This window comes from Electrophorus electricus, chromosome 1 (genome assembly GCF_013358815.1).
Source record: "Electrophorus electricus isolate fEleEle1 chromosome 1, fEleEle1.pri, whole genome shotgun sequence".
NCBI lineage: Eukaryota > Metazoa > Chordata > Actinopteri > Gymnotiformes > Gymnotidae > Electrophorus > Electrophorus electricus.
In genome coordinates, this window is record NC_049535.1 from 30,800,215 (window position 1) to 30,820,218 (window position 20,004).

The following is a 20,004-nucleotide window of genomic DNA, read 5'->3' on the forward strand; positions in this document are numbered from 1 at the left end:
TCTCATAAAGTAGCCCTCGTAAAGTCTTTCTTGCTGGTTCATCTGACACCTCGCTCTTTAGTTCTTACACACACACACACACATACAAGTTCCTCTAGATTTAATCTTACCTTGTGGCAAAACGACTATCATAATCCTCAATCGCTGGCTGCAAATTGCAAAAGGAACATGTTCAGTGCCACCCAGCTGCCACAGCACAGCGACGGCAGGATTAGTAGTAGAGTCATGCATTGCCATCGGAAACGTGTCATCTCCACCAGCAGATGGCGCCGGCAAGCTTCAGAGTGGGAAAGGCGACGGCCTACCCGTCGCAGAGGCGCCGAAAGGCATGCGGAAGAAAAAGTGGAGGTGAACCACCGCGCCGGCTGGCCGGTTAGCCAGTGCGAGTGTGTACCTGCGTGAAGCCGGCCATGCTGTACGGACGCGGGCGGTTCTGCGTGAGGCTCTGCGCCAGCAGGCGGGCGGTCAGGCCGTAGTCGGGCACGGGCAAAGAGGCGTCGTCCCTCTCCAGCAGGTTCCCAGTGCTGCTGCTCTTTCCGTGGTGCAGGCTGGGAGAGAGTGCACAGTCAGCCCACGGCCACTCACCCGCTCCCACCCCACCCAGCCCCGCAGGCGCTCCCGAAGGCCCTCGAGCGCAGAGCGCCGCTTTCAAGGAAGCGTGCAAATAAGCGTCACCCCAAAGCCCAGGATTAATTTGGTTAGGTCTTTGTTTGTTTGTTTGTTTCTTAAGCAGAGGTAGAACACCCAAGCAGGAAATCTCCCCCCCCCCCCCCCCCCCCATTATCTACGCAAGAGACATGCACGCGCACGCGCCCGGCCCCGCACCAAGCATCTACGGAACGTGACACAGCCCAGACAAAACAAACAACTCGCGGCCACTCCGAGGATCGCTGAAGTCGTGACGCGCGGCGACGCCATCGGTAGGTTAGCCGATTTTCGCGTACCGGTACAACTCCATGGTAAAAGTGTGGTGGAGCTACTCACTTCACTCTCAGCTTGTCACTGTCGCTATCAGGTAACACCCGCGTGTAGGAGAAGGGGAACCACCCCCGCCTGAGGAGGACCATGGGGAAAAACAAACAAACAAACAAACAAACAAAACAAAAACACCCAGGTCATCTTTAACAGTATTTAAAAAAGTGAACCAATACCCCGAATGTGGCAGAGCAAGGTGATTAACTGTCTCAGGATATCTGATAACCAACACCGTTGGATTAATAATACCGTTATCTAATATTCCGTCATAAGCATCTGAGTCGATAAAGGAATTAAGGTTAGGAATCGAGGGTGGGGCTTTTGTTTCGTCTGTCCCGGTCCTACAGGAGCAGGTTGGTGCGTGAGCCGAGAGTGGGCAGGGCCTCACATCTTGTTCTTCTCGTTCTCGCCGTAGTGCCATCCGTCGCGGGCCTCGGGCACCAGCAGCGTGATGATGTCGCCCTCGGTGAAGCTAAGCAGCGTGCTATTGTCACCGGCAGCGTGCGAGAAGATGGCCTGCACGCGTGACCGCCCGTTCTTTTCCAGACCCGCCGCCATGGAGCTGGACCTGGGCAGGGTCCGCGTCTCGCCTGGGGGTGGAGAGAGAGACCGGCGTGCAGGATCAGGACACTGTTCTCTAAACGGCAGCAGTACCGCGCACGCGCCTGGGGGGGCGCTCGGCTCTGCGTACCCACGGAGGTCTTGTTCTTGGCAGGCTGGGGTCGGCGGACGGGCAGGGTGTTGGAGTAGACCTCGCTGACCTGCCTCTGCGGCTGCGGCTGAGACTGGGGCTGAGGGGAGGCGGGTCTTCCCTGAGACACCGCCCCCTCGCCCCAGTAATCCTCACCCTGCAAGCCCGTCGTCCCGTTGACCAGGGACATGCCGTCAGGACCCATCAGCCTCTGCGAGTACAGGTTGTAACATCAGGGACTGACCAAAGCCACACACACCCAGACATCTCCATACAGCACCCCGTGTTCTGGGAGTAAGAATAGGTTTTAAATGATGCACAGACCATCAGCGAATACTGACCGAACTTTCTGACAGCAGAACACTACTTTGTGTGTCATCATCATCATCATCATCATCATCAGTTGTGTAAGAGCAGATAAGGATGGGAGCAGATATCGTGGATGGAAGCAGCTTGCACATTAAAATTCTGTGGCGTTTGGCCGGGGCCCTGCACTGTAACTCTCCCTGCGCATTTTAACTTAATTTTTTTAGTTTAGTTCTTTTATGCTCATCACGCGCAGCGTGGCAGAAACGCGCCACCGCTCTCCCTGACGCTCGGAGCGGCCCGTGCACCGCAGCCCATGCGGCGTAAATGATCCCGATTACCCCACCCCACCCCTGAACAACTCCACTCACAAACAGATAAAAGCGCGCACACAGGAATCAAAAACAATGCAGAAAAGGGTCAACCTTTGCACGAACCCGTATCAAGTGCGTCTGTACATTTATTTATTTCCTTTTTTTAAACTCTGGAGCTAGTCAGACGTGGTAAGGTAGTATAAGCCAACACCCCCCACCCGCCGTCCCAGGAATTCCAGATCGAGGAGTGCAGTGGGTGCCGCTCACCGCCTGGTGACCCAGACCGCCGCCCATGAAAGCGGCCAGCTCAGGGGGCACAGGGAGTGGCTGGGCGCCGGGGATGGGGTCGGAGATGACCAGGTTGCCCTTGGAGGAGTGCAGGGGGCTGGAGACGAGGGGGTTGGAACCAGAGTTCATCTGCTGCACCAGAAGCAGGGCCCTCTCCGGGAGCTTGTTGGGGTCCGAGCAAGCCTGCTGCCACACGGGGATCTTCTGTGTCAGCAGGTCCTTCCCCTACACACGCGCAGATACAGTGAAAGAAAAGGAAGATTAATGCTGCATGTACACAAACTGCAGCACTGTTAGAGTAGAACTGACCTTTTTCTCCCAGACAAAGTGGAATAACCTCAGAGAACTTCAGAGTTGCCCTTCGCGTCACATGTTTTTGAACAAAAAGGTGGCCATTTGGGAAGAGCGCCTATATTCATTGTCTGCACACTGTCAGCTGTTTGGATAAAGTAACCGTGAGTGGGTTTGTAACCTTTTAACCAGTTAGCAGTGCTCTCGATCTAGCCCGCTTTGGCAAGACCAATAATTTTTTCGACTGGTTCATCAACAGCTGATAAACTGCCAGGTGAACACCTTGGCAGAACAAACACATCACAGCAGTGCGTCATGTGTAGGCGAACCAAGAGACGCTGGATCACTTAGGAACCGAAAAATTAAACTCAAGAGGAGTGGAGTACATGCACGCACACACACACACACACACACACACACACATACACACACACACACCCCTTTTCATAACAGTGATGTAATGTCTGATCATGGCAGCAAAACCAAACTTTGCTTTTCACGAGTGACCATTGTTCCCACTTTAAGGCGGTTTCAGTAATTCATTCAACATGGAATTCTTGTTTCGCAACTTAAAGACGTGGCCCTGTGGAAGCCAGTCCCTTTCCAGCTGCTGTTTATCTCGCCGAGGCTCTGCTCTCCTCACCTCGTCGTCCTCTGTTCCAATGCACCACAGCGTAGGTGAGGAGCTTGCCTCTCAACACATCCGCCCACTCCTCTCACAGTGACTCACGCTCACACACACACACACACACACACACACACAGGCGAGAGAGAGAGAGTGCACTTCGGAGAGCCCTCTGTGAACTCCTCCCACGCACTGCCCTGTACTGCTGCCGAACTTCCGGGCAGCGAATGATGGGCATCTGTCCTTCCGTCGCTCCCTCTCTGTCGCCCTGGTGGCCTCACCTGTGCTCGGAGCCAGCAGACTGCACCCAAGCAAGGTGTCGCCCCGGTAACTGGAGCTCACTGCAGCGAAGCGTCACGCACGGCGCTTGTAGGCTGTAATAGCGGTCCTCTGCAGTCTGAGTGTTTGACGACGGGATTTTTCAGAAAGCGTTCCACTGTGCTACAGCAGGTAACCGTGTTGGCCGCTGCTGTCGTGGGGGCTCCGGGCCAGGGAAGTTGCCCCCATGAGCACAGGGCCACAGACGAGCTCATCTGCTTTAGTAATGCCCGCAAACAAGCAGCACTCCAAGCAGACAGTTGCTGGAGAGAGCTCGGAGAATTGCCATGGCAACGTGCTGCAGAAGGGCCTGCGTGTGGCAGAGAGGGGGTTTGTAGCGGTGCCTGGCGTCATTACGGAGTTCTGGGAAGGAGAAGCTAGCTCTCTCCCTGGTAGACACTACTGTTCTCCTCTCCCCAGGTGAACACCTTGTGCACTCGCACAGACTTGCACTCTCTCACCTTGCCATGGTATGCACTGCTGTTCTTGGCCACGGCACACTGACGGTCCACCAGGAAACAGTATCTGCGGCGTTCCTCTGACAGGGCCGTCTTGTAGCCCTCCACGATGAAGGTGTCCAGCTCGCCCTGTTTGTTGCCGATGGTCTCCACATACTGGCAGAGAGAGAGACACACAGAGTGAATGAGTGAGGGAGAAAACCAGACACACACACAGAGAGAGAGACGGACAGAGACAGAGAGATTTGACACATGGCTGAAAGCAGAAAATAAGGGTGACAAGTTTGCTCCTGGATGAGTGACTTCCTGTCAGCCTCCGCCCCGTCGGAATAAGTGCATCTCCTTCTCCACCACACGTACCCCACCCAGCGAGAGCTCTCACCAAACAGAAAATGTCAGCGCCATTATGGAACTCATTAGCAGAACGCGGCCAGGTGCTCGCGCACCTCGCAAGCAAGCTCCTGGAGTCGGGGTGAGGGCCCTTCCCCTCCAGCACCTTATCATCTGTTTGCACATTTGTGGCGTACTGGCCTTGGAAGAGGGCGAAAACAACAGAAAAGTCCCATGCCTCCACGGGCACCCGTGCCGTAACATCGCGTCAGCAGAAGTTGATGACTCCACCGTATAAGGGACGAAGCCCTCTGAATGCGAGAGACACAGTCCACCCTCCTTTGGTCCCCCGTGTATGGGGTTAATCACGGCAGGGTCAGGTATCCTGGGTGACCGCTTCACATGCTCGGATTCCCACTCAGTAATGGGCAGTTAAAGACTCTGAACTGGGGGGTACTGACAGCTCTGCTTAGCAGACAAGCACAAGCTTCATTACCATCAAGGTCATCTGAAAGAAAACATTATGGCCCCACCAGGGCATTACACGAATTCAGGACATGCAGTTCACCTTCCTGCCACACACTGGTGCTAGTTTCCCAGAAATAAAAAAAATAAAAAAATTTTAATTTAAAGTCCAAAAAGAATGAAAAAGGCTCTTGTGAAATGGCTTCTGTACTCTAGGAGTCCACAGCTAGTGCTGACTGCAATGAACAGACACTGGCTAGCTAAAGCTCCCACAGGAGGCCAGGCCCAAGAAGAGACTGGTCTCAGATCAGCAGTAACCTCGTTAAAGTAGAGGGGAGGGGGGCATGTCTGTGACCTCGCCCGCCCCCCAGCCGGGGGCTCTGGAGTCAGCAAGCAACACAGGTGAATTTCCACGCAGCCGTGGGAGCAGAGCAAGCGAGAGCCATCAAGGCCAAAAGCGGTACGGAATGTTTTCTTCCGTGTTGACTTATTCTTGGGAAAAAAAAAAAAAACCCAGCAGAATGAGTCATCCGTAACAGTGCAGAGAGCTATTAGACAGAGATGGCAAGTCAGGAAGCAGTGTAAAAAAGAAATGCGAGAGAAACAAGATTGAAAGAATGCTAAAGAACAAGAGAGAGAGAGAGAGAGAGAGAGAGAGAGAGAGAGGGACAAATGCGGGAATCTTCAGGATTTATGCGCCACGTGACATAGGGTTGGGTGTGGGGCTGGAAGTGGTGGAGGATGTGGGCGTGTGTGGTCAGGCATGACACAGCTGGGGACTGGCGGACGGAAGGAGAAGGAGTTTTAATTTCAATTTCAAGACGTGGCATCTGTCAGACACGCTCCATCTGGGTAGCAAGACGGCTTCTGGGTGCACTCGGTTCTGCAGTGTCTCTCGCACACCAGGATCATCCCTCACTTGCTGATGGGCTCTAGGAAATCTGTTGTGGAGTTCTTAGCACCACGCGCCAGCTCAGTGACTCCACCCCAATACTCCTCCAGTTCTCCCACGACACACCAATGGCTATTCGTACTCCACCACACACGTCTGCCTCTAAATCTATAGGTGTGCATTCAGGTGCATCCGTGTGTGTGTCACAGGCATGCAGCTGTGGAGGGAGAAAAGTTGAGCACTTGAGATGAATGAGTTGGACTTCCTCTCTCTCTCTCTCTCTCTCTCTCTCTCTCTCTCTCTCTCTCTCTCTCTCTCATTTAATCAGATGTTTAATCCCTCCAAACATGAGTCTGACCTGTCCTGTGTAATAAAACAAAACTCGAACTCCCAAGCAAATCCTGCTCAGCTGCAAACATGCTCTGATCTAAAGAGATTTTTTAAAAAGACATCCTAAAGCACACAGGGAAAGCTGATAAAAGCCAGCTGGCCAAAAGCAAGCTAACAAAAGGCTGTGGTGTGATCTGAGCGGGCTGGCCAAACAAGTAACCCCCAAAATATGCAGAAACTGAACATTTTATGTAGAGGACTGGGCCAAAACACTTCCAGAGGACAGGGGTTGCTAAAGAAAGCTTTTGGTTGAGGCTACTGCCAATAAAGTAGGTCCCGCTACTAACTAAATATAAAGACTCGCATACTTCTCCAATTATGACCTTGATTGGTATAATACAGATACGGCACTGAAAAAAAGTTGTGTTTGCGCGTGTGTGGGTGTGTGTCATTTGTTAAATAAGTCTGTTTATTTATTATGACTTATTTATTATGACTCACAGCCCAACCTCCACATGGTTATTTAAGCATGACATGACAGCCATCACTAGTCACTTCCCCTGTCTGTTGTACCTAGGACCAGTTCACTGGAGCAAGTGATTAGCTAATTAGCACCTTCGGAGGGGGCCGCTAACGCTAACGATTTTTCGGAAAGAAGGCGGAAGTCAAACGACAGCGGGAGACAGAGGAGAGGGTGATTTAGGGGGGTGGAACAAAACAGAGACAGAAACAGAATCCCCACGGGCATAAGAATGCGCTAGCACTTAACACACAGCAGTGGAAGGCGTGGGCAGGCCACCGCATGGAAAACGCCGGAACACAGTGTTGTAGTCCACACAACCCCCTGCATATCTGCGGGTTTGGCTGCTTTTCTGGAAAGCTGGGGTTAGGGTTCAGGCTGCGCCGTACTTTCCGTATAATTATCCATCCTCGCTGGAGACGCCATACTGCCATTTACGGGAAACAAAGATGATCGGAAACGGGAGATCTCTCTCGCCGTCAGGCGGGCAGAAGTGTGGCAGGGAGTAGCCGGTCTCCTGAACCCCAGAGCGCACGCGTCCAATCTTAAGTCCTGATCACAGATCTCCTGCGAGGGAAGCGGTTGCAGGGCTACGCAGAGGCGTCCACAGCAGTGGATGTGAAGACACTATCCCAGCGGCGGGGCCTGCCGGCAGCTACCTGCTGCAGCATGCTGCCTGCTCGCTGATGATCTCAGGAGGAAAAAATGTTAGTGTGTGACTAATTCGTTTCTGCATGCCCTGTCCAATCTAGAGATTGGAAAGGTACCTCACGCACAGCCCATGCCTTGCCAACCCCTCCTTCACTCTCTCTTACAAACACACACGCACAAAAACCCCCCTCCTCCTATTTCACTCAGTGTCTCCCTCACACACACACACACACACACACACACACTCTCCAAGAAAGACATGGGTTGGAGTTGTGCTGTGTTGCAGTGAGGCAAGGGGGCTGGAAGCACAGTGTTTTCACACCTGGTCAGGCACTGAAGCCTCCTTATGGCCCCAGGGAGTCCCTACACCTGGCTCTCCGAGCTGGGCCTACCGATTTCCACTAGGGCTCCAACACCCTACTAGCGTATGCGGCGCTCCACGCAGCAGGTGTGTGTTCTTGAGCATGCGTGCGCACACACACACACACACACACACACACACGCACACGCACACACACACGGAACAATGAAACACAAAACCGTGGCCCGTCCCACCATCATGGCAAACGAAAAGCAGAAAAAAGTCACGAGGAGTGCATGAATGAGTGCACAGATTCGTGCACTTGCGTGCTGGAGAGTGCCGTCTCCAGCAGGTCCGCCCACGTGTTACAGTACTAGCTGCGCGCACACTCCCGCGCACTCTGCCCACCCGGCGCAAAACACGGCCTATTCACGACGCAGGCGACCGGCGCTTAGCGGTGCTTCCGGAACTTTCCTCGAAGGGGTCCTCACCTGCATTTCTTTGTCGTTGTACTTGGAGGGGTTCTTGCTGGCCTGGCTCTTACGTCGGAGCTTCTTCAGCTCACCCTGACACTTCTCCAGACTCTCGCCTTTGCTCTTGTGCTCAATCTGGTACTTCTTCAGAGCCGCCTTCAGGAGACAAACACACACACACACACACACACACACACACACACACACACACACACACACACACACACACACACACACACAGCATTATGGCTCAAGGAAGCCTCAGACATCACGCTGGAAAACAGCTTCGAGGAGAATGAGAGGCGCGAATTGTCTTGCTCCTCCGCCGTCGCACGGTACCTAGCGCTAAGGTTGCAGGCTTTGCTGGAGCTCGGCACTCTGAGACTTAGTGGAGGCTTTGACATTCGTTTAGCGCCTGCGTGGAGAGCAGAGGAAAGCGCGTCCACGCGGACCCAGAGACAGTCCAGGGAAGTGGGCACAGCACTTGGCGAACACCAACATGGCAACGCCAAGCCGGAGACATTCCACCGGGGGGGGGGGGGGGGTGGTCAGCAAAAGCCTTCCCACATTAGGACGGATTGCCCAAGAGACCGGGCACGGGAAGGAGAGGTGCCTACCGATGGGGACCTGCCAGGGCGATCCCCGCGGCACCGGTGCGGAGTCTCCTATCCGCTCCCGGCCTGGCGCTTTCTGCCTCGTTCGCTGAATAAAACGCGCGCGTTAATAATTCAGTAACTGCTGATGCAATTCTCCAGGATTTCATTTAACAGAGGTGGGAGCAGCTGGGAGAAGGGGGGGGGGGGGGGCGGAGCCGGAGGGGGAATTTCGTAATCGTCTCTCGGGCATGCGTAAATCATCTTTATGCATGCGCAGGGATTTTATAACGGCTCCTAGAACATGAAGCGAAAACGACTGCAAAAATAAATAAATAAATAAATCTACCGCGGACCGTGTGTAGAAAGGAGGCGGGGAGGGGGGGAAAAAAAACCTATATAATTACAATAAGAATAAAAAAATGAATGTCGCTGTCAGAAGCCTAATGATTCCCGCCAGACAGCAGGACAAGCCACTAGCTGACTGTTTCTGACTGACAATGCAGTGCAACGCGCTGAGATACAAGGCATTAGAACATAGCGCTGAGCACCCAACCTTCCCCAGCACGCCATTCCGTACTACGGCACCTCACAGCTCGGCAGGCCCACTCGTTCTAAAGATATCATGCCTTGTGATAATACTTCAAATACTTCAATCTCCGTTGAGCTGTGGAGTTGATTCTGTGAGGCCCGTGGGGGGGGGGGGGATTTGAGGTTGGGGGGTGAGTGCTGATGCGCTGCTGCGATATTCACACCCCCAAGTAGCAGGGAGACTGAGGGGATATATAAAGCCCAGAATTGGTGCGCACACGTGTGTGCAAGTCATTTCAGGCTCTGCGAGCTGCAGTCAGGGTAGACGGAGTGCATTGGTGGAGTACTGTAGGCTGCGGAGGTAAACGTGGAGGTTGCTCCTTCTCCATTCAGAAGATAAGGAGCGTCTGTAGGAGGACTCACGGTCAGGTATCTGGCATCCAGCTCCACTTTCTTCTCCAGCTCGGAAAGCAGGTCATTGTGGAAGGACTTCAGCTGTAGGGAGGGGGAGAGGTGAGAGTGCAAAAAGGTCCGGAGCTTTATTTCACAACTGAAGGCAGACGATATTATATAACCCCAGGAGCCTAGGACGGAGGGTCACGCACCATTTCCTCAAGCTGCACCTGAATCTGCCTGTGGACTTCAGCCATCTGAAAGAGCACGTCCCCTGTGTAGAGGAAGAACACGGTATTCAGGGAAATGATGGCTGTGCGAGAGACAGACCCCCGTCATGCAGTAACACCATGCAGACCCACAAGACGAGACAAGCAAATAGGACGAGATGGAGGAGTCAACACTAGCACTGTGACCAACAAAAGCCCCCAAACACCCACACACCAAACAGAACGTGAACAAGGAGACATCAGCAAACGCTCAAAAGAAATGGGATCCTTTGCCCCCTCCCCCTTTCAAACAGAGGAAGCATTTCAAAAGGGGTTGGACAAGCTAAATAAAATGAATAAAGAAATCAATCATTACATCAGCTTACATAACCGCAGTTAGGGAGACCAAAACAGTCGTCTTACTGCACTTACTGCATGTCCTCCTCTGCGAACGCTCTCAGTGGAAGAAAGGCAGACTAAACAGAACAAATGCATAAAGAAAGCAGGGGGGGGGAGATAAATGGAGGAGGAGGAGGAGGACATGCAAACGGGCGAGGAGGTGTGCGTTTTAGATACCTACACGCTGCCTCGTCTGAATGTGCAAAGCTTTGTAAAGGAAAAGAACACAGGGATCCTGAGCAGCACACAGAGAAGACATGGACACAGACACCAGGAAATAAGAACACGGGGGGGGTACACGAAGCAATGAGACACACACACACACACACAGAGAGCCATAGAGCCCATACTTAAGGGCAGACCACCGAATAAATTCAGATACTTCAAATGAAGCCCAAACAAGCAGTTCCCCATTTGAGTGGGAGGATCACGGAAGGTGGTCAAATAAACGGAGGGAAGAGCTGAACTTATGCTGAACTTATGCTGAACTTATGCCAGATTGCATTTTGTGACCACAAATGTAAGACAACTTGATGCAAAACATAAAAACGACCAACGTCCATTTTTTTCAGCACGAGATGAGCAAGTACAGAATCATAATCCATCGGAAGAGCAGCATCTGAGCGAGACCTTCTCCGCAGTGCAGGAGGTGCAGGTGCCTACAGAGAGAGGCTGTTCCTAGAAAGCAGATGGCGCAGGCCAGTTGTGAGGCTGAATTTCACGTTTGACTTGAACCTTCGTCAGCATGCAGCACAGGCCCAGAGCTCCAGAGCCACTGCTCAGAAAAGCCGAGCGCGAGGAGGCCGGAAAAGACGGCACGGCCTCAGGGTGATCAGCAATTGAGTTGTTTGTAGACACATCCAAATTACAGACATGAGACTTTCTCACTTGGCTTAGAACAAAGATATGTGCCAATTTTATTTGTTGTTGTTGCTTGATTGCAATCAAAGATTAGAATATGGAGATTAATAAAAAAAGAAAAGGACAACCACACACACACACACACACACACACACACACACACAGATTAGAGGGCAGTTAAGTACTAATTACATCATGTCCTAAAAGAAGTATTGATGCAAGCGTGAACAATCAATCCTCTGTCCAAACACTCTCACAGTCACGCATGCGTGCGCACGTCTGTGCACACACACACGGTCATGGAAGAGGACGGCATGCTCTTGGCAGGCTAGCCTAGCCGATTACAGATCAAATCAGTCAGAATCACAATCCCTGAGGTTTACAGATGTAAGAGCTCTGTTGTCTGTCCTTAGTGGCTGGATGAGTTAAAGAAATTCTGCATTACGTTTAGCTTTTCAAACCTACGTATCAATTCTTGGAGGCATTGCAATTACCTCTTGAATAATTCTGCATCAAAGTGCAAAACACCACTTGGACTTTCTAAATCCCCCCCCCCCCCCCCCCCCCCATCAACTTCAAATCCAGAATACTCTCATCGAACGCATGGCCCTAGCCTGTAGACAGCATGAGGTAAGGACATGTGACAGTCACATAGCCTTTGGCTATGTCCTCAGCTAGCATTCCCGCACAGGACAAAAAGGTCAGCTAGCATTAGGCTGCAGTGAAAAGCTGCCAAAGCCACTGGGGGCTGCGCATCTATGTAATGGTTAGTTGACCAGGAGATTCCCCGTTCTTGATATTCCAAATAATTAAAATAATGAAAGGAAAAAGTAAATAAAAATAATAATAGTATAGGTTTCAGGCTTCAGGACTTTCATGATTGTGCTGTCTGAAAGAAATCACACTGGGAACTGCCTACAGATTACCACCCCTAATAACTTCCTACTACAAATCTCCATGTCCAAGGTTTAAAAGCTATGGCTTTTAATTTTCCTGCGATTCAGATGGAAATCGCTGTGCAAAACGCAGGAACTTTAGAGGGGCAGCTGGATCAAATTAAACAAGGGTGGTGTTGCAGGGCCCCATTCTGAAACAGTCCCATCAGTCACCCGCTCCAGCACAGCGATGGCACGGCTCACTAGGAGCGCTAGAAGGCTAATGAGTCTTAGCGCACCTCGGGTCGTGAAGACTCCAAGGTCCCGGGGAGCATTCAGCAGGACAACCTGAGATCTGGCCATCTAGAAATCAGTGTGCACAGTAAGCGACCCACAATGTAAATGCTGCATATGGATTAAAACACGATAACATGAACATAATCCAAACACTTCAGAGTCATGGAATTCAGAACACATCTGGTCACAGAAAGTCTCCTCCAGAACAGTGTCTCCTCCAGCTACGCAAACTTCCCATCACAGCCGATACTGAACAATACTTTGTTGTTTAACTTTACTTTTTCCAAGTCCTTACACACATTTTGTGGATATGCCCAAGCCTGCCAAAATTTTAATTAACTAATTACACCTATGTGTTCAAAACTTTGGCTAGTAGATGCCACTTTAAAACATTTTAAGCCATAACACTTCCATGTAACCATAAGAACAGCCATCTGTCTCTGTCTGTCTGTCTGTCTCTCTCTCTGTCTGTTTCTCTCTCTCTCTCTCTCTCTCTCGCCACTCCCTCCCTTCTGAGCTTGCGGTTCAGTCAGCGAGCAGGTGACTCAACGGCAGCAGCCCAGCATGTCTCTACGTGAGCCTGTGGGCTTCTGTTTAAGTCCTTCTGCACAGTGCAGAAACACCCATCTCGTCCACCATGTCCACCAGTCAACGCACAAACTGCTGCAGGTAGCATGGGGCGGACCTCGGGCAGGAGATACCACAGCCGAACTCAACAGGCCAGACCGGTCTAAGATGGGGTGGGGGGGGAGAGAGAGAGAGAGAGAAAATATACCAGGGAAGAAGGTTAAACACGGTCTGATGCAGGGTGTCATGGCAACCGTGGAAACAGTTCCTAACCAGCAGAGACGCAAGAAAGAGGCAGAACTAAAGCCTCACAAAATGGAGGGCTTTTCCCTCTGCTCAGACACTGGCTGTCATGAGTATCTCTACTGATACAACCTGTGGATTACATCACTCTCACATCTGTGCGGCTGCTGATAACGGAAACGAGTGGGGGTGGGATTGGGTAAGCCAGGCCTCCTGTCTAACAAACACAAACAAAGCAGATGAGCTTATCTGGCTATCTGAAAATACCTGCGTCCTGCCATATTCAGCACTTCCACGTACGCTGGGTAATGAGAAGGAGTCTCTAGAGTCACCTGCAGAGTGATCATTTTTGACAGGCGTAGCTGCAATTGAGAGCGTGTGTGGGTGTAGCAAGATAAAAAATTAACAGAGCAAGGGAGTGACCTGATCAGAGACACAGGCTGCTGGAGTCAAGCTAGGTCAGTCACCTCAACCTACTGACCCAATAAAAGATCACTACCGAGAGAGAGAGAGAGAGAGAGAGATCAGTCACTCTCCTTGACAGACGCATTGTGTGTTCGTTCTAATTACAGCTATAGAGAGAAGGTGAACAGGGCTCCTCCCAGCACATCCCATGTCTCTCCACAGCGGGGAGGAGTGGCTTAGGATGGGGAACGCACAAAACTCCACTCTCAGGGAAGCGCGATGCCAAATGGCAGCAGTGTGACACTAATGAGGAAGGGAGCCTTACACCCGCACGGAGTGCTATCCAGTCATCTGGCTGGGACGCCAGCGAGCCAGCCGGCCGGCCAGCCGGACTCGTCCCAAGGAGTGGATGAAGTTTACTTCTGACCGAACCAGGCAGTAGAGTGGGCACACTCCATGGGTGAGATGTAGGTGGCACGGAAGCGTGTGGGAAGCCAGCCCATCCCATGCCGCACAACTGGGAAGGGGGAGGCCGGGATAGAGCCTTCAGGCCCTGGGGCGTCAACCCAAGGTGTCACCTGCACATCCCTTCTACTGCCCAAGAGAGAAAGGCTGAGCAGGACACACACACACACACACACACACACACACACAGAGAGAGAGAGAGAGGGGAGGGGGGGAATCATAATAGTGGTAATTATGAAGAAAAGGTGTCTGTTTACTAAAGCACTACAGGATGAAATGGAGAGAGGCTTGTATTTCAAGGAGCTCTTGTAAGCTGCAGAGCCAATGTGCTTCACAGTGCCTGTGCAAGACTGCCGTTAGGGTTGTATGCATGACAGCTACACCAGAGCAAGCACGTCACAGCATGTGTAAATCAGAGGTTGGAACGGTTTGTATACTGTGTGTGTGTGTGGTCAGTTCATGTTTGACACACACAAAAAAAAAAGCTAAAAATCAAGGGCAAGATAGATATAGGAGTTTGTTGGCCCCGACTTTCCCAGCATGCCACGCTGCTCTCAGAAATAGAGCAGAAATCAGGGCTCCTGGGACTATAGTCCAAGGCTAATAAAAGAGCTCCACTGCTCTCATTCCAACAGGGCCAGGTGTGTGTGTGTGTGTGTGTGTGTGTGTGTGTGTGTGTGTGTGTGTGTGTGTGAGAGAGAGAGTGAGTAACTGGGGGAATGACAGACATACTGAACGACAGGCCAAGACAAGACCCAGCAGTGGAGGAAGACAGCAGGATCCGACTCTCTGCTCTCCCTGACATGTGGGTCCAGGCGGAGCTACCTTCTCCACCTGATCACCCACCACTGGCACCACCCTCCCACGCTCACCGAGTTCCACCGCCCTGCACCCTGGACCCACTCCAGGCCTCCCGGCACCTTCAGAAGACACTCATGCCTTCTGTCTCTTGATTTGCTCTTTGACAGCAGGTACAGAGAACTCCAGGGCATGCGTGTCGGATCATGGCGGCGTTCAAACCTGCTACACAGAACAGGCAGTCATTCTGACCCATGAACACCGTTACTTAGCCGCTGCTCTGGCTCAATTCTGGATACGTGTCGGCATTCGCTTAATCTTCCAACATGGATGTTAACCCAAAAAAAAAAAAAAAAAAAAAAAAAAAAAGGGTACTCATTTACTGTTCGGTGGAGTTTGAATGCTGTGTCATTTTCATTAGGAGTGAACAATGTTTGAGACATGGGGCGGAACATCGGTTATAAAAGCTTAATCAAAACAGGAAATTGTCTGTTTCTCCTGCCGCTCAACCGCAAAGTTTAATAGGACCGGACAGGGAGCTGTGCTGCTTTATACGCCGCAAACTGGCGACAACAGCAACGACTGCGCGAGCGACAAATCTGGCTTTAACGAGCGTAACGCGAGAGCTTAATTGTCAGCAGCTTTGTTCTCATGGTAACGGTGAGCGAGTTCCTCTTCAGAGGCCTCGCGGCAGCCAGACGGCGAGAATCGCGCGCGAATTTACGCTATATACGGTCCTTCTTACGACAAGGGAGCCGCCGCATAGACAGATGAAGAGGAATAAAAATTACGCGGCAACACCGACCTAATGACATTTCGATTTCGAACAACATCTTGGGCCGCCATAATGTCTGTTCCGTGCGAACAAAGCTGTCCCAGCGCACACAAGCCGCTCAGTGTCAATAGACGAGCGGAGTGCCGTGCAACCTAAAAACTTCAGCAGAGCTCCAGAATGAGGAGCGATCTGTGATTGTGAATCCATCCTGCACTGATCTGATCACCAGCCACATCCCTAGCTGTGCCATAGCAGAAGGCTGAACTGGAAGATGATGTAAGAGGTGAAGTGAGATAGAAAGAAAGAAAAGTGCGCACACACACGCAGAGAGAGAGAGAAGCACTTTCAGGGTTTTGAGTGGGTGGGACTGTGACAGGGGATCATTATCCTAAACAGAAGAGTGAGTGGGTGTGGGTGTGTGTGGGAGTCAGGGAGGAATACAGTGAAAAACAAGGTACACCCCTGCATGCACGCACGCCCGCCCGCCCCTGGGCACACCCACGTAAACACACACATACACCTCCACCCCCAATGCCTTTCGCAATCCAAGGACATAATTCTTAAACAAACAATGTTTGCACCAGCACAAGTGTCTGCCCGTGACAGAGTGCACTTGCGCGCGCACACACACACACACACACACACACACACACACGTGTGTGTGCATTCACACCAGTATAAGTGAGAAAATGATGCATGGGGGTTTGGGATGGGGGGGAGAAATCAGAGCGAGAGAGAGAGAGAGAGAGATGAGAGCAGCATCATGTGTAGGCGGAAACCATTTCAAGCCAGGCTCCACACAAACCCCCGTGGCTCTCTCACCGAGTGCACAGCACAGAGGGCTCAGCATTCTGCAGCCCACCGATGAGAGGCACGCAGCGCCCCAGAACTGCGGCACCAGAACCGTCCACCTCCTAAAGACCCAACAGCAAATCTCTCTCTCTCTCTCCCTCCCTTATGCAATAGGTACAGTGTGTACAGGAGGACACGCCAACCTTAAGGAACTCATGGCTGTCTGCAGTGAGAGCGTTAGGGGCAGGTAGGCCTTCAGCGCTGGATGGGCGTGGACCACACCCAGCTCTGCGCTACCACCGTTCGCCCGCCATGATCCTGACCGCCCACACAAACCGCACAACCCGTATAGTTTTCTGACGCATCGTTTCATGTTTCCTTGCTCGTTTCAAGTGCTTTCCAGCACACAATAACAATTTGCGCAGCACAGGCACGCAAGCGCGGAGCCGTGGGTCATTACACTCAAGAGTTTGCGCTAGGCATTTTCAGAGACAACAATGTTGCCAGCTGCGACACAAATGAAGAGGCACAGAGCCAAACAAACAAAAGGTTCCCTGGGCCACAGACACCAGTGCTTAGCTCGACCTGTGAGAGCAAGCTGAAAGACACACGACAGCAAAGGGTAATTAGACCGCGATGCCTCCCAGAGCTTCAGCAACACCCGGAAAGCCCTCGCGGCACATGCTCGTGTGCGCAAGCGTGCACACACGCATGCAAATTCACGTGCTCAGATACACGGCTGGTGTGGGTACGAATTGTGTAATGTGATCGGTATGCTGCATTGCAGGCTCTCTAAACTCCCTTTGTGAACTTGGACATGATGAAAAGTTGATGAAAAATATGACGTGGTAAGAGGACGTGCGCGCGTGCATGCGAGAGAGAAATGGAATCACCTATATTCGAGTGATAATAGGCTTTTCAGAGTTCAAATGAAAATGGAGTCTGTAGATTACCTTATGAAGGGCATGTTAACTCTGACATCAAGGAGAAGGCTTGCCAGCCCGAGGAAGTCCTTACAGAGACTGAATTATGCAAATGCTGCTTTAAATCTTTAGCAACAAGCCTGAGAAGCCCTGGCAGCTCATATCATAGAGCAGGCCCCAATCTCCAACCCCCAGCAACAGCGCAGAGAGGCTGACGTCCAATCACTGCTTGGAACTTCCAGCGCGAGTGATGATCTGTCCACGCACATCAAATTACCGATCTTTGGGGAGGAGCTATAAGCATATCAGCCAAAACCAACATTCTTAACGTTGCACACATACACCCAGAACAAGGACCAGAACACACTCCAAAATTGAGGCTCCACAAGCCGCTCAGCAGCAGAGCCGCTCTCTCGAACTGGACCTGAAGGGTCCAGGGAGAAATTGGGCCGTCGTGGTCAGACCAGTCCACTCCTCGCACTCCTGACAAATGCGCAAAAACCCTCCGCACAACACAGGACGTTATTCAGCCCATGCACAAGCATTCTGTCAAATTCGTCCGAGCTAACGAGGTGCCCGAAGTGAAGGGCAAACGGAAAAGTGAAAATCGATTCTCAACAGATCGGCCACCTCTCGACGTGTGTGGAGTTTGGTCGAGTGCGTGCTGCCTGCAGTCCTGGAGTGAAGACATGCTGAGGTAGGGAGGGAGGCAGGGAGGGCCACTCACCTAGGTCCTTCGATCCCTGGCTCTCGCTAGCCAGCTCCCCCATCCTCACCAGAGCGTCGAAGTAACCCTTGGCGGCGAACGTCACAGCTGCAGACGCAAAAACGAGAGTCGGGTCAGTTTGTAACCGGGTTTCGGGATAGCGGCGGGACACCGGGCGCCTCCGGTAATCACGTCTCCTGGTGGTTGGAGGGGAGGAGATGCAGAGGGACACATTCTGTTCCTTCCCCCGCGCTGCTGGGGCCGCAGGGGACTCTGCAGGCAGCTGGAGGAGCTGATGGGCCCAGAGCGCAACAGGAAGGGCTTTCGCTTTCAAAGAAAGCCCATTTAGCGGCTGCACGGCCAGCCTCCCTGCGGACACCAGCCTGGCCTGGCCGCCGCTCAGCTGTTGTTTTGAATCCCAGACCACCCACACGTGTAACGCACACGCGCTTGCACACACGTATGCGCGCACACACTCGCGCACGCACCTTATTCAATGCCTCATTAACTAGCAAAATGTCAACTTAAGAAGATCGGTATATAATTTTTACACAATATCTTCTTTGATTCAGGGTGTTTGTGTGTGTGTGCGCGCGTGCACCTATTTGGGAAAAGGGGGGGGTAAAAAAAATGAGAGAAAGAAAGTGAGAAGAAGAAAATTGGACCCCATTTCCTGACCTAGTATTCAGTCAAACTAGTGCTGCATTGAGAATACCCCGAGATCGGCTGGCCCTGTGGACCTCCCAGCGCTCAGATACAAGCCCAGCTCCCAGAACCTCTCTCCATCTGCCTGCAAGGTCAGGTGGACGGGGTCCTTCGTCACGTTCAACAAGAGCCTTGATTTGCACCTACTGAGCCAAGCGACCAGGTCCCATGGCACCCGATCCCCAGACGCAGCCAGGCGAACGGAGCGAGAGTTTCATCGGGCTGACCAGCTGCACCTCTGTTGGACCAGAAGTAGGGCAAACTGCTGATGTAGCTCCCCCCACCGAAAATGCAGCCACTCAGGACTCATCTGGGGGAGGGGTTATGCAGATCGGGTCGCCCGTCCGCGCACTCCTGGGAGCTATGGCTCTCCTCCTGCGGAAAAGGGCCCCACCGTCAGAACAGAGACAGCTGGAGAAGGCCATGCATGTGCTGCCAGGCTGAAAACACGACCCTCGGCTGCCCGCCGTTTCACAGGACAATCTTTCTCCCTTTGGCACGGCCGACCAGACCCTGGATACCGGAGCCGAACGGATCCGACTCCCTTCCCCTGGCTGCAGGCTCCAGGATGACAAATCCACAGGAGCCAGGTGGGTGGGAATTAGACGACAGCGTGTTTGAAATCCGGGATTTGGGGGAAGGGGGTGCCAAAGGCTAAAAGCCGATTACCTTCACCTGCCTAGAAGCCCAGGGGGTTTTAAACTGCCCTGTGGTACAGGATCCAGCCCCTCCTCTCGAGCTGTAATCCAACCTGGCCTTCACCCTTCCAGCTGTCCCTGATGACCCCTGGTGCTGGGCATCAGGTCTGCTTGTACGCTACCTGCGGGACACAGCAGCAGGGCCATACGGCACGGTGCACACACGCATCCGCAGCCCCGCGCTAAGAGCCGTTAGCGGGCCAAGCTGCTCATGGTGTCTAATGCTTCAGTGGCCAGTCTGCTCACCCGACATGCTTCAGATTAGCACGTTGGGGGCTTCGGTTTAGCGGAGTACCGGTTTATCCTACTCAGTGAAACTTTTAGACATCTGGTTTACATTTAAGGTAGCACATCAAAGCATGAATACTGATCTAGTCCAGTGCACTGCCACTAAATCACTGCTTTTCAATCTTAGAGGACCAATAGCTGTTGTCCTGTTCACTTATCAATTAGAACAAGCAACTCAACATCCGACAGTGAAAGACAGAACTGGCCACAGATTCTCCAGCAACCGTCATCTCAGTTATCAATTTATACCCAC

The 20,004-nt window shown here is 52.2% G+C and overlaps 1 protein-coding gene across 8 annotated transcripts in view; it reads right to left on the reverse strand.

The window, feature by feature from the left end:
• Positions 1–20,004, reverse strand: part of baiap2a (BAR/IMD domain containing adaptor protein 2a) — a 36,754-nt gene that overhangs the window by 5,504 nt on the left and 11,246 nt on the right. For 6 of the 8 annotated variants that reach the window (XR_004776633.1, XM_027010826.2, XM_027010829.2 and 3 more), the window contains exons 3-13: positions 18,082–18,168; positions 9,958–10,019; positions 9,776–9,847; positions 8,247–8,384; positions 4,270–4,422; positions 2,554–2,799; positions 1,667–1,877; positions 1,364–1,565; positions 985–1,053; positions 395–548; positions 111–148 (exon numbers count right to left, since the gene is read on the reverse strand). Coding sequence is in view for 7 of the 8 variants with exons in the window: in XM_027010826.2 (XP_026866627.2) it covers positions 111–148; positions 395–548; positions 985–1,053; positions 1,364–1,565; positions 1,667–1,877; positions 2,554–2,799; positions 4,270–4,422; positions 8,247–8,384; positions 9,776–9,847; positions 9,958–10,019; positions 18,082–18,168 (1,432 nt within the window). In the remaining variant the exon portion in view is untranslated. Of the gene's footprint in view, positions 1–110; positions 149–394; positions 549–984; positions 1,054–1,363; positions 1,566–1,666; positions 1,878–2,553; positions 2,800–4,269; positions 4,423–8,246; positions 8,385–9,775; positions 9,848–9,957; positions 10,020–10,386; positions 10,406–18,081; positions 18,169–20,004 lie in introns of those variants that run through there. The other 2 variants (XM_035531248.1, XM_027010830.2) reach the window with 2 other exon arrangements.